The sequence below is a fragment of the Haematobia irritans genome, chromosome 1, assembly GCF_050003625.1.
Source record: "Haematobia irritans isolate KBUSLIRL chromosome 1, ASM5000362v1, whole genome shotgun sequence".
NCBI classification, from domain to species: domain Eukaryota; kingdom Metazoa; phylum Arthropoda; class Insecta; order Diptera; family Muscidae; genus Haematobia; species Haematobia irritans.
In genome coordinates this window covers 96,686,462-96,702,409 of record NC_134397.1, presented here as the reverse complement: position 1 = coordinate 96,702,409, position 15,948 = coordinate 96,686,462, and the positions used below count along the sequence as shown (strand labels likewise).

General features: G+C 34.7%; 1 protein-coding gene across 4 annotated transcripts in view; it reads right to left on the bottom strand.

The window, feature by feature from the left end:
- Positions 1-3,228: 3,228 nt before the first annotated feature.
- LOC142221454 (E3 ubiquitin-protein ligase RNF181 homolog) overlaps positions 3,229-15,948 on the bottom strand; it is a 112,294-nt gene continuing 99,574 nt past the window's right edge. For all 4 annotated transcript variants that reach the window (XM_075291211.1, XM_075291209.1, XM_075291213.1 and 1 more), the window contains 2 exons: positions 5,203-5,528; positions 3,229-3,435 (listed from right to left, as the gene is read on the bottom strand). In XM_075291211.1, coding sequence (XP_075147326.1) covers positions 3,301-3,435; positions 5,203-5,511 — 444 coding nt within the window. In that variant the 5' untranslated portion in view covers positions 5,512-5,528 and the 3' untranslated portion in view covers positions 3,229-3,300. The remainder of the gene's footprint in view (positions 3,436-5,202; positions 5,529-15,948) is intronic.

Here is a 15,948-nt window from a genome sequence, read left to right as displayed (position 1 = left end):
TTTATCGTTAATTTATCGGCAAAAAATAAGCATTTAAGAGATTTATTGAAAAAGGAGGTTCTGTGGTACTGGGAAGAGGCTCAGGAAAAAGAATTTAATCAATTGAAAATGGAAATAACTAAAGCTCCTGTCTTGACGTACTATGATACAAGAAAGGAGTTGACACGTCTGTTGATGCTTTCTTTACCCGGTTTCATCAGTATGTGTATGGGCGAAAGGTTATAGTTGAGACCGATCACAAGCCACTAGTGTCACTTTTTAAAAAGTCCTTGCATAAGATTCCAGCGAGACTACAACGCTTCATGATGCGTCTCTTGGCTTATGATTTAGATGTTAGATATAAACCAGGAAAATTTCTTCATTTTGCGGATACACTTTCGAGAGCGAAGTGAATCTACATTGCAATTCTTTGATTGTTAACATTGCACGGAAAATGAAATTTACCGTATTAGGGATGCGGTCAGAAAGGATGAACTGTTCAAAAAGCTAAGTGATTATTTTACGAACGGATGGCCTTAGAGTAAAAAGTTGTGCGAAAAGGAAGTTTTACCGTACTTCAGTTTTAAAGATGAAATTCATGAAATAGATGGGCTTCTTTTCAAGAACAACAGATTATTTATACCAAAAGCACTCAGATCATATATGTTGAATAGATTACATGAGGGACATTAGGGCATACAGAGATGCTAAGGTTTAACACGAGATTGCATTTAATGGCCGAATATAAGCAATGATATTTACAATTTAATATCTGCTTGTGAGATTTGTGTAAAGTACAAAAATGCTAATCCGAAGCAGGTATTGAAAAATCATGAGATACCGCAAATTCCATGGTTCAAAGTTGGAACGGATATTTTCGAATTTGAAGGAAGACATTATCTTTTGGTGGTTGATTACTTTTCTAAATATATAGAGATTTCCGATTTGAAAATGAAGAGTATTTTTTCGAGACATGGTATTCCGATAGTAATGATATCTGATAATGGACCCCCATATAATTCTCAGGCATTTATTTATTTATTTGTTTTTCTACACAGCAAGACAATGTCTTATAACTATAGTGCAGATTTCAATAGTTGAAATAATATCCATCTTAACTAGGATTACAATAATTTATATAATGGGAAATTTTATAAAAAAAATTGAGGAAAAACATTTCTTTTAAATAGTAATAGTTTATATAATTAATGATTTTTGAAAAGTAATATGTTATTAGTATTTATAATAATATCGTAGAAAATTTAACATTTAAATGCAAAGACGTGATAGTATGTAAAAAAGAAGTTTACGAAGGACAAGATAGATGTAAATTAATTCCGATACAATTGAAGTATTCGCTTTTTAAAAATAAAGGGGTTGCTAATGCTTTAAACAATTTAAACAATTTTGTGTCGATTGGGGCATTGATCACCAAAATAGTAGTCATTACTTGCCAAGATCAAATGGCCTAGCAGAAAGAAGTGTACAGACTATAAAGAAGATTTTACAGAAATGTCGTGAGACTGGAAGAGATTGTTATGTCTTTATTGCAGTATCGTATCATTATAATAAAAAATCTGAAAAAATTAAACCTATTGAGATAGGTAGCCAAACATATTTCAAGAAAAATCCATTATCCGGTTGGCTTCCAGGTACCATTGTAGAAAATGTGAACAACCTAGGTCATATATGATTGAGGATCAATAAGGGGTAACATTTAGAAGAAATAGACAGCATTTTTTAGAGATTAATCAGAAAAGGAATAGCCACATGAATACATCCGACATACAAAATAACAATAACAGCGGTATTGAAAACACTGACGATACGAACACAACTAATAATCAAATCAGGTCGAGAAGTGGAAGAATCATAAAACCTCCAAATAAGTTAAAATATTGAAAATTGTAGTTTTTGTATGTATTAAGTATTTGTTTAAAAATTATTTACATTTATTATTTATGGCGATGTTTCTATTTATATTAAAAAAAGGAAGATGTTGTAATAATACTTGTTAATATTATACTTGTATTTCAACTTATATCTATAATCAGGTAGGCTATTCAAATTACATTTATAATTTTATATTTTAATGCCCATATGTAAAATAATTTATTGACAGTTTATCGAAGGAATTTATTTGGTAAAAGTAGGCTTGAAGTTTTCTTTAACTTTTTTGCATATGGGGGTAAGTATATAGACATTGAAATAAAACTTCAGTTGTAAAATAGAACTCTTTGTGTTTATAACAAGTAGTTCCACACTTTTTCCCAGCAAAAAATTGGAAATTGTTCTAAAGGAATTGTTCAAAGTTAATTATTTTAACTACACAGGAAATTTAACTAATTAAATTTTTTTATAGCTCGTTTTGTCAAAATACCCATTAATATTTTTTTCAAATAGGTTAAAAAGAATTAATAAAATGGTACAAATTATTCAAATGGCGAAGAATGCTATATTGCCGAAAGAATGCTAAAAAATCGATAATTTTTGAAAATATTCCATTGGAATGCATTTAAAATAATTTATACGGGAAAATATCACAAAATTTTTTAATTCACATTCAAAACACTAAATTCGGATCACACCTTAAAAAGTGATGTAAATTTAGTGCAACGGCTGCTGAAATTGTGGACATCCTTCCTATGACAGTTCATATTACAGTCATCACTTCTCCGCCAATTTTGCACCACTCCGATACACAAAAAGAAATTTTTCACTAGTTTTTTGGCGACACTTTGTTGCAGCATTATTAATATGTGCATTTATGGAAGAATAGTTTTAATATCAATTACTATTTATTTAATTAAATAGTAAATGGGCTTTAGATATTAAACTAAACATAAATATAAAAACTCAAATCATAAGTTCAACCACAGCTTTATTTCATAAATATCAGACGTCAAGCATTCACTTATAATAAAGAAACTAACTTACAATTTAGAAGACAACGTTAAGAAATAAAACTATATTGCCATCGGCAACTGCTACCACAACCCAAGTAATTCGATTGTGCATGAAAGTCTTTAGCGCAACTTTGTGTATTTACTTGTTTAATTTTATTTATTTATTTTTATTTTTTATTTATATAAAAACAATGGAAAAAATAGGTTTTCAAATTCTGGGGGAGCTAAAATTCTTCTGGGGGGGGGGGGGTCTAAGCCCCCACCCAGAGGCCTTCCTAGTCTTATGTTCACACGAATATTACTTAGCTGATAAAATAAAACGAAATAAAGCAAACGCCAACACTCCAATCACCAAAAATTATTTTATTTAACCCTTGGACATATTTATATGTTAACGGACAAAAAAGGAATGTATCTAAGAAAACATTGAATCTAATAGGTTACTTTGTCGTTCTCTTCGGTTTGATTCATCTTGGCGATAGCGTCTAAGTTCTTCGTAAGCTTCATCATCCGTTTCCAGTTCAAAGCGACATAATGGACAAGAATTAGCCTGTAAATATAAAATACATTTTAAAGTAATGGAAATAAAATGGTTAGTAATCAAGCTTTAAAATTATACAAACAAACAATGAAATTAAACCGAATGAACACGAATACGACGAAACCTCTCAAACTTGGACACCTCTCAAAAGTGGACAATTTTTGAGAGACATTTGCTATATTGGCTCATAAAACTTAATCTCTCATAACTGCACGGTCAAAAAAGTTTGTTTTTCATATGTTCTTGAATAACAACTATGTGTTTTGAAAATGCGCAAAAATATAATGTTAATATGTTAGATTATATTATATTATGTTAGTGACATCGATGCTTCATAAATATAATTTCAAACAAATATGTTGAATAGACGTTTAGAGTCGCTGATGGCAACGGCGTTGGTGTGCATGAGCGTGATTAACAACCCAAAAGTCGAGCGTGAGCGTGAGTCACGAAAATAATTTTTTCGTGAGTGTGCGTGAGTTACGAATTTCGGAAAAATACACTCACGAAAAAAACCCGTCCACAGACATAAAACGCTTACGAGTTGAATTCATTTACAATTTTAGTGACAAATTTTCTTTTCGTGAGTGTGCGTGAGCGTGAGTCCTACCAAACCATATTGTGCTTGAGTGTGCGTGAGTAAGATTTCTCCGTCGTGAGTGTGCGTGAGTAAAATATTACTCATGTGCACACTTCTAGTCCGAACGGTGTTCCACATTGCAGTGAAACCATTTAGAGAAGCTTTGAAACACTCAGAAATGTGACCAGCATTACTGAGGTGAAATAATCCACCGCTGAAAAACTTTTTGGTGTTTGGTCGAATGCAAGGCGGACATGCTAACCATTGCACCACGGTTGTGAAAATGGTAACTCAAATAGTTTTGGATATTGAATATGGAATAAAATGCTAGAAAAAAAAATTGGAAAAAATGATTCATTTGATAAAAATGACCACCATCGGACCAAGTTTAAAAAATTGAAATTGTTTGGACCTATATTGTCCACAGTGTGGAACAAAATGTATTCGTCCGTACATAAAATCATTTAATTCTTCTTCATATCGTACCATTGTACTTATACTCAGTACCAGACCTACATACACAGAAAAAATATCACCAAAACATTTTCAATTAAAAAGTTGATTGAAATTGAAAATTTTTTCAATCAATAAATTAATTTATACAATTAACTTTTCAATCAAGATAGATAAATTAAGTTAATGAAGTCAAAGTTGCAGAGTTATTTAAAAAAACGATTTGAAACCACTGTGCGACACCGAATAAACTGTATCAACGACAATCCAGAATCAACAACACCGACACTCTTTTTCCGTTAAATATACCATGCCGAAAGCTCTGCAGCAACGAGGCCCACACAATCAAAAAAGACTAACTACCCAGCATACATTGTATGACAATTAACACGATTATACGTATATACCATTATAGAATTTTGTAAATAACATGAAATCGTGAGGTTTTAATTCAAGGTTCGTGGGTCCTTAAAGTTATTTTTTTGTTATCATCTCCAATACAAATCGGAGTTCATGAGTGATAAAGGGTTAAAAGTATAATTTTGACTAAAAAATGTTTAGTAGTCAATTTCTTTACTCATGGGCAGGTTTATACACGTACCTGTTGTACGCTTCGAAAGTTGGTCAGCTAACCTTGCTCTAACGAAGCATCATGAAAATGGGGGTTAGTAGTAAAACTTAAAATGAAATAAAGTAAAATTACAAAAAAAAGAAAAAAATATTGGGCAATAATATGACATTACCTTCTTTAACCACAATAATACACACTCCTCGTGAAATTCATGTTTACATGGCAAAATTTTATATTGATCCCCGTTTTCGGCTGGTTGTTTGCAAACTGCGCATTCAAGGTCACCTTTGTCATCGTCAACTGTTATCTCGTGAATGGGTAACTCGGCTATAGCTCTTTTCGATGCCTCTGGCACTTCTATTTCCATATCAATTCCGTTCATAATTGCGAGGATTTGCAAACGCTTGTAATTTCTGTCGAAATCATTTGCTCCTTCAGGGCCCGTTGGGGTGTGGCCAAGTTCATCGAAGTAGTCCGCCATTGTTAAAAGTCTTCAAACTATATGAACAAATGAAACAAACCATAAATGATAGGATATATACATATATTTTTGTACGGTGACTTAGGCAATGGACCGACCATTGTTATATCGAACTAAAACAAGTAAATTCGGCCAAACCTTCTTCAATGGATCACATAAAAAGAATTTGTTTATGACAATAGCTTACTACCGTAACATATTACTTCCGTTGTATGTAGTTACAAACAAAAAAGTTACTTGTTAAACTTATATTATATTCCATATAAACAAATGTAACAAGTTTTAAGTTTGAGCATAAACATACTTTTCAACATAAATTCAAGTTGACTTGAAACTACTAATCTTTAATGCATTTTCAAATATTTTGCGAATTACTTCTAAATGGGCAAAATGTTTACGAAATTTTTTAAAATGTGTTGGATTAGGTTAGGTATAGTAGCAGGCTCAGGCTCACGTAGACTATTCACTCCATTGTGATACCACAATGGTGAACTTGTCTATTATTGCTGAGTGGACCTATATATAAAAAATATGGAAAATCATGGGCAATTGGCAGAAATTTCTCCAAATAGTTTGTAATAATTGCCAAGGAAAAAAATTAAATTAACTTTTTAGAAAGGTCTCTAAACTAATATATTTTTGCAGAAATTTTGGATGCTACATTGTTTAAACAATTAAGAAGCTGACTGATTAAAACAATTGTATCGTTATCGTCTTCCTGGCAATTAAGAGCGGAAAATTCCGGGGATTTTTCTACAATATTTTACATAAAATTTTACTACCAATATTACAAAAGCTGGATTTTCGTACCATTAGGTTAATTCAAACTTGGTAATTTAAAAAATAATTTAAGTAAACTATTGCAATTTGTTCCAAAATTGTATCCTACACGCAAAGAAAAAAAACGTTTGAAAAAGTTTTTTGAATTGCTTCGAAAATTTTAAACTATTATCACCAAAAAAATTCGTTTGTTACAAAATTTTTATTTTTTCAAAAAAAAAATTTTTTTTGAACCAACAACACAGTCCATTTCGTTTATATCAAGCACTGTTCTTTTCTGACTTTAAGTCTTTAATAAGACACATTTTACAGTTCATAGTAAAAATTTAATATAATAGTATGTAATGTTTAACATCTTTTCGGAATCATCCGAACATATCTAGAATATATGTAAAAATTTTTTTTTTGGTGTTCGGTCGAAGCAGGGATCGAACCCACAACCCTTGGCATGCAAGGCAGACGTAGCAACCACTGCTCCACGGTGCGCAACTAAATGTATGTTTCTGTTAAATAAAGTTTGTTTAATCGGCTCGTGGGCGCCGCAAGCTATGCTATATAAATAACTTATATGGATAATTGTCTATTGATGACAATAACAGCTACATAGCTCAGTGGATAGTGTGTTGGCTTACAAATTGCCGTTCGATTCTCCATCCAGGCGAAAGGTAAAATGTAAAAAATTTATAAAATCGAATACAGTGCACTCGTGGTAACGCGAACTAATTAAAACCAAGAGAGTTCACGTTAGCATGCATACTCGAAGGGCAGGTCTACTGAGACCGCATTACATGAACTAGTCAGCTTTATTGAAAGCTCACTATCTGTCAAAGAATACACAATCGTGGCGTTTCTAGACATCGAAGGGGCGTTCAATAATGTCCATCCGAGCTCGATATTAAATGGACTGGCAACCCTGAATGTTGATCCAGGTATACTTAGGCTATTAGACGAACTTCTAATGAAGAGACGTATTTCAGCCACACTAGGACAAGCAAACATACAAAGGTATGTGAACAGAGGCACTCCTCAAGGAGGAGTTCTATCACCTCTTCTTTGGAATGTTGCTATAAATAACCTTCTGGTTACCCTAGAAAAATAAAGGATGAAAGTGGTGGCATACGCAGATGATGTGGCTCTAGCAGTCAGGGGAAAATTCCCATCCACAATCAGAGATATTATTCAGAGGGCCCTCCGGATGACAGAGAAATGGGCCAAAAGACAATGGTCTTGGGGTAATTTCCTTAGGGGGTATTGAAAATCCCTTTGGTGAGTGTGCAAAATACCTTGGCGTTATTTTGGACAGGAAGCTGAACTTTAAGCTTAATATTGAAGAAAGGGCGAGAAAAGCAAAGGTAGCTTTGTACTCGTGCAAAAAGGCAATAGGAAAAAAGTGGGGACTAAAACCAAAATTTGTGCATTGGCTATATACGGCAGTGGTTAGACCTACAATGCTATATGGTGTTGTAGTCTGGTGGCCGGCACTTCACCAACCAACAAGTTTAGACAAAGTTCAGCGTATGGCGTGTTTGTGTATCTCAGACGCATTCAGCAAGACAGGAACAAATTCCCTTAATGTCATGCTGCATCTATTGCCTTTAGACATTTTGGCCAAACAATCAGCTGCAACAACGGCTGTGCGGTTGCGCGAGCTATCGCTGTGGTCGGAAAAAAGTTACGGTCACAGTTCGGTCCTCAAAATAACGCCAGATGTGCCTAACGTAGTGGATTACACTTTGGCGAGTCCACTTTTCGACAAAAAGTTTGAGACTCTAATCCCCAACAGTGAGGCGTGGTGCACAAAGACCCCGGGGAATAAAGAATATATAGATTTCTACACTGATGGCTCCAAATTGGATGGACAATTGGGTTTAGGAGTATATTCTAATGATCTGGAACTTCGAATAGCGAAAAGATTACCTAATCACTGTAGTGTTTTTCAGGCTGATATAAAGGGTGATTTGTTAAGAGCTTGATAACTTTTTTTAAAAAAAAACGCATAAAATTTGCAAAATCTCATCGGTTCTTTATTTGAAACGTTAGATTGGTCCATGACATTTACTTTTTGAAGATAATTTCATTTAAATGTTGACCGCGGCTGCGTCTTAGGTGGTCCATTCGGAAAGTCCAATTTTGGGCAACTTTTTCGAGCATTTCGGCCGGAATAGCCCGAATTTCTTCGGAAATGTTGTCTTCCAAAGCTGGAATAGTTGCTGGCTTATTTCTGTAGACTTTAGACTTGACGTAGCCCCACAAAAAATAGTCTAAAGGCGTCAAATCGCATGATCTTGGTGGCCAACTTACCGGTCCATTTCTTGAGATGAATTGTTCTCCGAAGTTTTCCCTCAAAATGGCCATAGAATCGCGAGCTGTGTGGCATGTAGCGCCATCTTGTTGAAACCACATGTCAACCAAGTTCAGTTCTTCTATTTTTGGCAACAAAAAGTTTGTTAGCATCGAACGATAGCGATCGCCATTCACCGTAACGTTGCGTCCAACAGCATCTTTGAAAAAATACGGTCCAATGATTCCACCAGCGTACAAACCACACCAAACAGTGCATTTTTCGGGATGCATGGGCAGTTCTTGAACGGCTTCTGGTTGCTCTTCACTCCAAATGCGGCAATTTTGCTTATTTACGTAGCCATTCAACCAGAAATGAGCCTCATCGCTGAATAAAATTTGTCGATAAAAAAGCGGATTTTCTGCCAACTTTTCTAGGGCCCATTCACTGAAAATTCGACGTTGTGGCAGATCGTAAGTCTATTCATGATGAAATGTCAAAGCATACTGAGCATCTTTCTCTTTGACACCATGTCTGAAATCCCACGTGATCTGTCAAATACTAATGCATGAAAATCCTAACCTCAAAAGAATCACCCTTTATTAGCAATAAGAGAGGTGGCGAATTGGCTGAGAAGTAATGTTCCAAAAAATACTCCGACAGTCAACCTGCAATAAAATCCTTGGACTCTGTGTTCCTCAACTCGAAAACGGCCATCGATTGCCGCAAATCTCTCAATGAGATGGCTGAGCAGTACAATATTCACCTAATATGGGTGCCTGGCCATAGGAACATACCGGGGAACTGCGAAGCGGATGAGGTGGTAAGGCTAGGGACTCCCTTACATATTCCAGGGGAACTAGAATCTGTTGGTATGCCCCTGGCTACCTGCAAGCTCATGCTGCGTGAGAAGGCTGTTATGATGGCAAATGTTCGATGGGAGGATTGCAAGGGCTGTAACGACACCAAGCAAATATGGCCCCATTTAAACTTAAACCGCACACTAGATATGCTAGTGTTCTCGAGACGTCAGATATCACTCCTGATATCTGCTATAACGGGTCGCTGCCTGATAGGCGATTTTGCAAAAACTATTGGCGCGAAGTATAATGACTATTGTATGAGCTGTCATGATGCGGAGGAAAAGGAATCAATTAAACACCTCTTGTGTGAGTGTCCTGCATTTTGTGTAAAGCGCAAGCAACTTTTAGGAGCATATAGCTTCAGATTACTGGCGGATCTGGAAAACGTTAGCTTAAGCAGTCTGCTAATGTTTTTGGAACAATCTGGTTGGTTCAATAAAGAAAAATAATCAAGAAGGTTCAGCGGTGCCCATATGTAATAGGTAATTTTAGTTAATGTGGTATCACAATGGACTGAATAGTCTAAGGGCGTTTTCGTTTTGCAAAAAATATGTTGCCTTGGTGTTGCACTACTTTTTCCCTCAATGTATTTTCGCCTAAATGGTAGTGTCATTCCAAAGTTATTGTTAATTCAATGTATTGCGAGGGATCCAGCATCCAAAAACAATGACAGTGTCCCTCATATTTTGTAATCAATTTCGAGAATGTTGCACCTTTTACCCCAATCGAAATCGCCATAAGTGAGCCTGAATCTTAATCGGGCTGCCACTTTAACCTAACCTAGCAAAAATGTTCACGTTAGCGAACTTCAGCGAATTTCAGAACAAAACATAGCCATATTCGGGAGTTTTACGCTTTCTAGCGTTATAGTCTTTTAGTTTTGTTATTAGTAATATTAAAAACTTAATTTAACTTCATGTAAACATAAAAAAGAGATTGGAATTATAAAGCAATTTAAATTAATAATTAAAATATACGAAAAAAGGCCAAACTAGATCACTAAAAAATTCCGTATGTGTATTTGAAATTGTATTTGGCATTGTGAATCTGCTTTTGACGTAAAATTCTTGTTTTTCAGCGTTACGGAGTAGTTAGTGTAAGAAAAAGCGTGTTCACGTGATGCGGAGTTCACGTTAGGCGGTGTTCACGCTACCGCGAGTGCGAACTTTGTTTATCTAAAATTTCGTTTGGGAGGAAAGAATTATTTTTTGCGTGTACTATTTCAGTTTGGTACTTATATAGAACTTCCCCTGGTTACCTTGTCCGAGTTATATGCACAGTCGGGAATTCTAATCCAGAATCTAATGGGCTCCGAACTTTGTTTTTTATAGGAACCGAGCAAAAAAAAAAAAAAAAAAGCGTCGCCAAACACGCAGTGAAAATGATCTTTTTGGACCCGGAAGCGGTGCAAATTTGGTGCAAAAGCGATGAATTTAACATGGACTTGTCATAGGATGGATGCCTACACCCAGAAAAATGTGCCCTCGAAACTAAAGGAAAAAATTTTCATATATTTAGCCAGTTTAGCCATTTTATTTCCGTTAAGTTAATAGTGAAATAATAAAATTTACTTGTTTCAGTAAAAAAATCCTAAACTGAAAGCAGTTAGGAATAGTTAATTAACTAGAATAACAGGTTGGCTGATAAGTCCCCGGTCTGACACATAGATGGCGTCGCTAGTATTAAATGCATATTATTTTTATATAGTACAAACCTTCAAATAATTCGTGTCAAAATTTGACGTCTGTAAGTCAATTAGCTTGTGAGATAGAGCGTCTTTTGTTATTGTCAAAAAAAAAAATAAAATGGAAAAAAAGGAATTTCGTGTTTTGATAAAAATACTGTTTTCTGAAGGGGAAAAATACGGTGGAAGGAAAAACTTGGCTTGATAATGAGTTTCCGGACTCTGTCCCAGGGAAATCAACAATAATTGATTGGTGTGCAAAATTCAAGCGTGGTGAAATGAGCACGGAGGACGGTGAACGCAGTGGACGCCCGAAAGAGGTGGTTGCCGACGAAAATATCAAAAAAATCCACAAAATGATTTTGAATGACCGTAAAATGAAGTTGATCGAGATAGCAGAGGCCTTAAAGATATCAAAGGAACGTGTTGGTCATATCATTCATCAATATTTGGATATGCGGAAGCTCTGTGCAAAATGGGTGCCGCTCGAGCTCACATTTGACCAAAAACAACAACGTGTTGATGATTCTGAGCGGTGTTTGCAGCTGTTAACTCGTAATACACCCGAGGTTTTCCGTCGATATGTGACAATGGATGAAACATGGCTCCATCACTACACTCCTGAGTCCAATCGACAGTTGGCTGAGTGAACAGCGACCGGTGAACCGTCTCCGAAGCGTGGAAGGACTCAAAAGTCCGCTGGCAAAGTAATGGCCTCTGTTTTATGGGATGCGCATGGAATAATTTTTATCGATTATCTTGAGAAGGGAAAAACCATCAACAGTGACTATTATATGGCGTTATTGGAGCGTTTGAAGGTCGAAATCGCGGCAAAACGGCCCCATATGAAGAAGAAAAAAGTGTTGTTCCACCAAGACAACGCACCGTGCCACAAGTCATTGAGAACGATGGCAAAAATTCATGAATTGGGCTTCGAATTGCTTCCCCACCCACCGTATTCTCCAGATCTGGACCCAGCGACTTTTTCTTGTTCTCAGATCTCAAAAGGATGCTCGCAGGAAAAAAAATATGGCTGCAATGAAGAGGTGATCGCCGAAACTGAGTTATATTTTGAGGCAAAAGCGAAGGAGTACTACCAAAGTAGTATCAAAAAATTGGAAGGTCGTTATAATCGTTGTATCGCTCTTGGAGGGAACTATGTAACATTCAGTGACGCTAACCTTTTGTGAAAAAATTGGTTTATGATTTTTTATATTTGTAGGTATTGAAATTGTAAAAGGTGGACAAACTCGTTAGGCAGCAACTTATTAAAAGTGAAAGGCACAAGAAGAAGAAAACATTACGTTTTACAGTTGATAACATTACACGAAAATTGGAAACAGTGGAATAATAAACAAATATTTCGATGCTGTTGATTCTTAATAAATATTTTTTTTTTGCACAAAGGACTCACAATAATGTCAATAAATTCTTCAATAAGACAAAATCTAAAATCAAGAAAGATGATATGTCGAACGTAGTATATAAGATTAAATGCGATGGAAAAGAATCGGATACTTGTCAAAAAGTATACGTTGGTACAACAAAAACCAAATTAAAAACTAGAATCTCAGGGCATAAATCTGATCAGAAAGCCACTGACAAGCCCTTGGATCGAAAGACGGCTCTTGCAGCACATTGCACCCTAACAGGACACAAGCCAAATCTTAAGGACGTAGATATTTTGACCCAAGAAAACAACTATAAAAGACGGATGAATTTCAAGACTGATACGGACCATTGTGCACATATTTATCGAAATATTGTGCAGAAATATACAAAATCAAATTAGACTTAGTTGTAAATCTACTCGTTTGCGAATAAGTTCATGTTTCTTTTACTTCTAAATGTAATAATCAGTATTTTCCGAGTTTGATATATATTTTTGTTAATCAATGTGTAAAATGTTTTTCTGTTATTTGTTTAAAGAAATTTCCCTGAAGACGAACATCGGTGATGTTTCGAAACATTGGAGGTTATTTTTGAATAAAAAAACAACTCAAAAAAATAACAACATCTGTTTTTATGACATGATCTTAAGCCGAATTAAACAAATATAATTAACAATTTAAAGGTCAACTATCAAACAACAACATTTTTAATATATTAATAAAACATAAATAAAATAAAGTTGTATCGACATAAATAAAATAAAATATAATCGAAGGTAAGCAGTTCTAATTTTGAAGTAAAAGGTTTACCACAAAAAAGTAAGATTTGTCCAAATGAATGAAAAAGTTCAATAAAATCATTTCATATATGAATTCAATTCAGTTAATTTTTTTCATTCTGTAGTATAGTGGTACATAAATATAGGAAAATATTAACTAATATATGGAATGCATTCTAACTAATTTATACGAAAATCACATCGTTCAAACAAATAAATATGACTTTGGCGCTATACGAAGTTCAACTTTCTTCACAATGAGTTCATTTTAACTTAAAGAAGGGGTCACTTTTTCTGGGTGTACCATTTCAACAGCCGTTGCAATTCTTAAGATGTGATTCGAATTCAGTGTTTTGGATGTGAATTAAACAATTTTGTAATATTTTGCCAAATAAATATTTTTAATATTTGTTTTTATGATTTTTAATGCATTCTAACGCTTGTCAGAAACGTTTGACATCATACACCGAAAAACAAAAAATATTGTCGTGGGGCCAAAGATTTCATGTGCTTAAATTTCAAATGCGAGGTTTGCTTACCATAAAAGACGCATTTCGCTGATATAGTTTTTTTCCTTGTACAAAAGTCGATAAACTTTTCAATGAAGTCATTTTGTCCTTGTAGTTAAGCGATTCGACTTAAAATTAGGTGTTCTACCGTGAAAGAAAATTTCGTTTTACTAAAGTCAACTTGACTTTAATACTTCTCAAAAAATATTCAAAATTAAAGAAATCGTCAGTAAATTTGTAGACATATTGCATCTTGTCCACAAAGCTAAAAAAAACTTTATTTTAAAGGTGTTATTTACTTGAAACATATCATAATTTCTACTTGAAGTTGAGTCTGAATATGAAAATTTAAGTTGATGTCAAAACTTTTTTAATGGACTTTGAAAGCACATGAAGAAAAAAGCTGAGAAAGCGATTAAAATAAAATTTGTTGCCTAGAATCAAGTAAGCAAAACTCAAATTTAAAAGAGAATTTTGTCTTAAATGTATCTTTATTTTAATTCCCCGCTTCCTTCACTTAAAAAAGTGAACTCCCTATTTCACTAAAGCCAATTTAACTTTATTTTAGTTCATAGAATTATTATGTTTGGAGAAAGTTTTCTTTACTCTAATAATTTTTGTGTACGTTAGTTCAATTAACTAAACCCAAGGCAAAAAATATGCTCAAATGAAGCATAAAGATTAACTAAATTCGTATCTTCCTCAAAATAGTTCAGAATTTCTTAAAATTGTAAAATTTTACCAATAAAACGCCCATCTTGAACATCGTATGGGACTAAAGACATTTTTGCAATTTCTAAATCCAACTTTTCCTTTAAACTACTAAATTTTCTTAAATAAATGAAAAATAATAATTTTGTCTAATAAATGTTTACTTATTTTTATGAAATCGGTGTGACATCTGCGTTTCTAATACAGTTTAGTTAATTTTCTAAAATTAATTTTTTCAATATATTTGAATAATTTTGTGTTTTGATGAAATAAGACAATGTAAACGCTTATGATGACTTATATTCTTGAATTTAATTTTAGACCTAGATGAGACTGTTCCAAATATTGTAACAGTTTCTTCCATTACAAAATATATCGTTTTGATTTGGTATTCACATGTAAATGTTTTTGTCTTGATATTGCTGAACTAAATGTCAGGGTTAGTTTTTATACAAATTTTTGTTGAAAAATATTCTCAACAATGTCAATATTTAATTTGTCTTACATCGAAATATTTTTGAGAAACTATTGAGTGGAGATACATTTCAATTTGAGGATTACATTTCGGAGCCACCGTGGGGCAATGGTTAGCATGCCCGCCTTGCATACACAGGGTTGTAGGTTCAAACCCAGTTTGGACTAAACACCAAAAAGTTTTTCAGCGGTTGATTATCCCACCTGAGCAATGCTGGTGAGATTTCTGAGTGTTTCAAAGCTTCTTAAGTGGTTTCATTGCAATGTGGAACGCCGTTCAGACTTGGCTATAAAAAGGAGGTCATTGAGCTTAACATAGAATCGGGCAGCACTCAGTGATAACAGAGAAGTTCACCACTGTGGTATCACAATGGACTGAATAGTCCAAGTGAGCCTGAAATATCGGGCCGCCACTATACCTAACCTAACCTACATTTCCCCTCACAGATGGGAAAACTTTTCACTAAACTTCATACCTAGTTTCAAGGTGTTTCGTTCGGAAATTAGCGTGATTTCCACAGACGGGCATCTTTAAAGGGTGATACGGTCAAAATTTGGTCAATATAAACTTGACGTATTTCCCCTCCCCCTCATTTTGAAGGTGTGTGTAGAATATTGCTCCTATTTTGATTTTGGAATTCACTCTTCAGTTGTCAAAATGCCGTCCAAGCAAGAAGAGCAGCGTATCAAAATTTTGCTCGCGCATCGCGTAAATCCGAGCTACTCGCACGCAAAGCTGGCAAAATCGCTAAAAGTTGCCAAATCAACCGTTACAAATGTAATTAAAGTGTTTGGGGAACGTTTGTCGACAGCCAGGAAGTCTGGATCTGGGGGAAATCGAAAACCGGAAGCCGCTGAGACGACAAAGAGAGTTGCTGGTAGTTTCAAGCGAAACCCTAACCTCTCTCTCCGAGATGCCGCAAATAAGCTGGGTGTATCGTCTACAACCGTGCATCGAGCCAAAA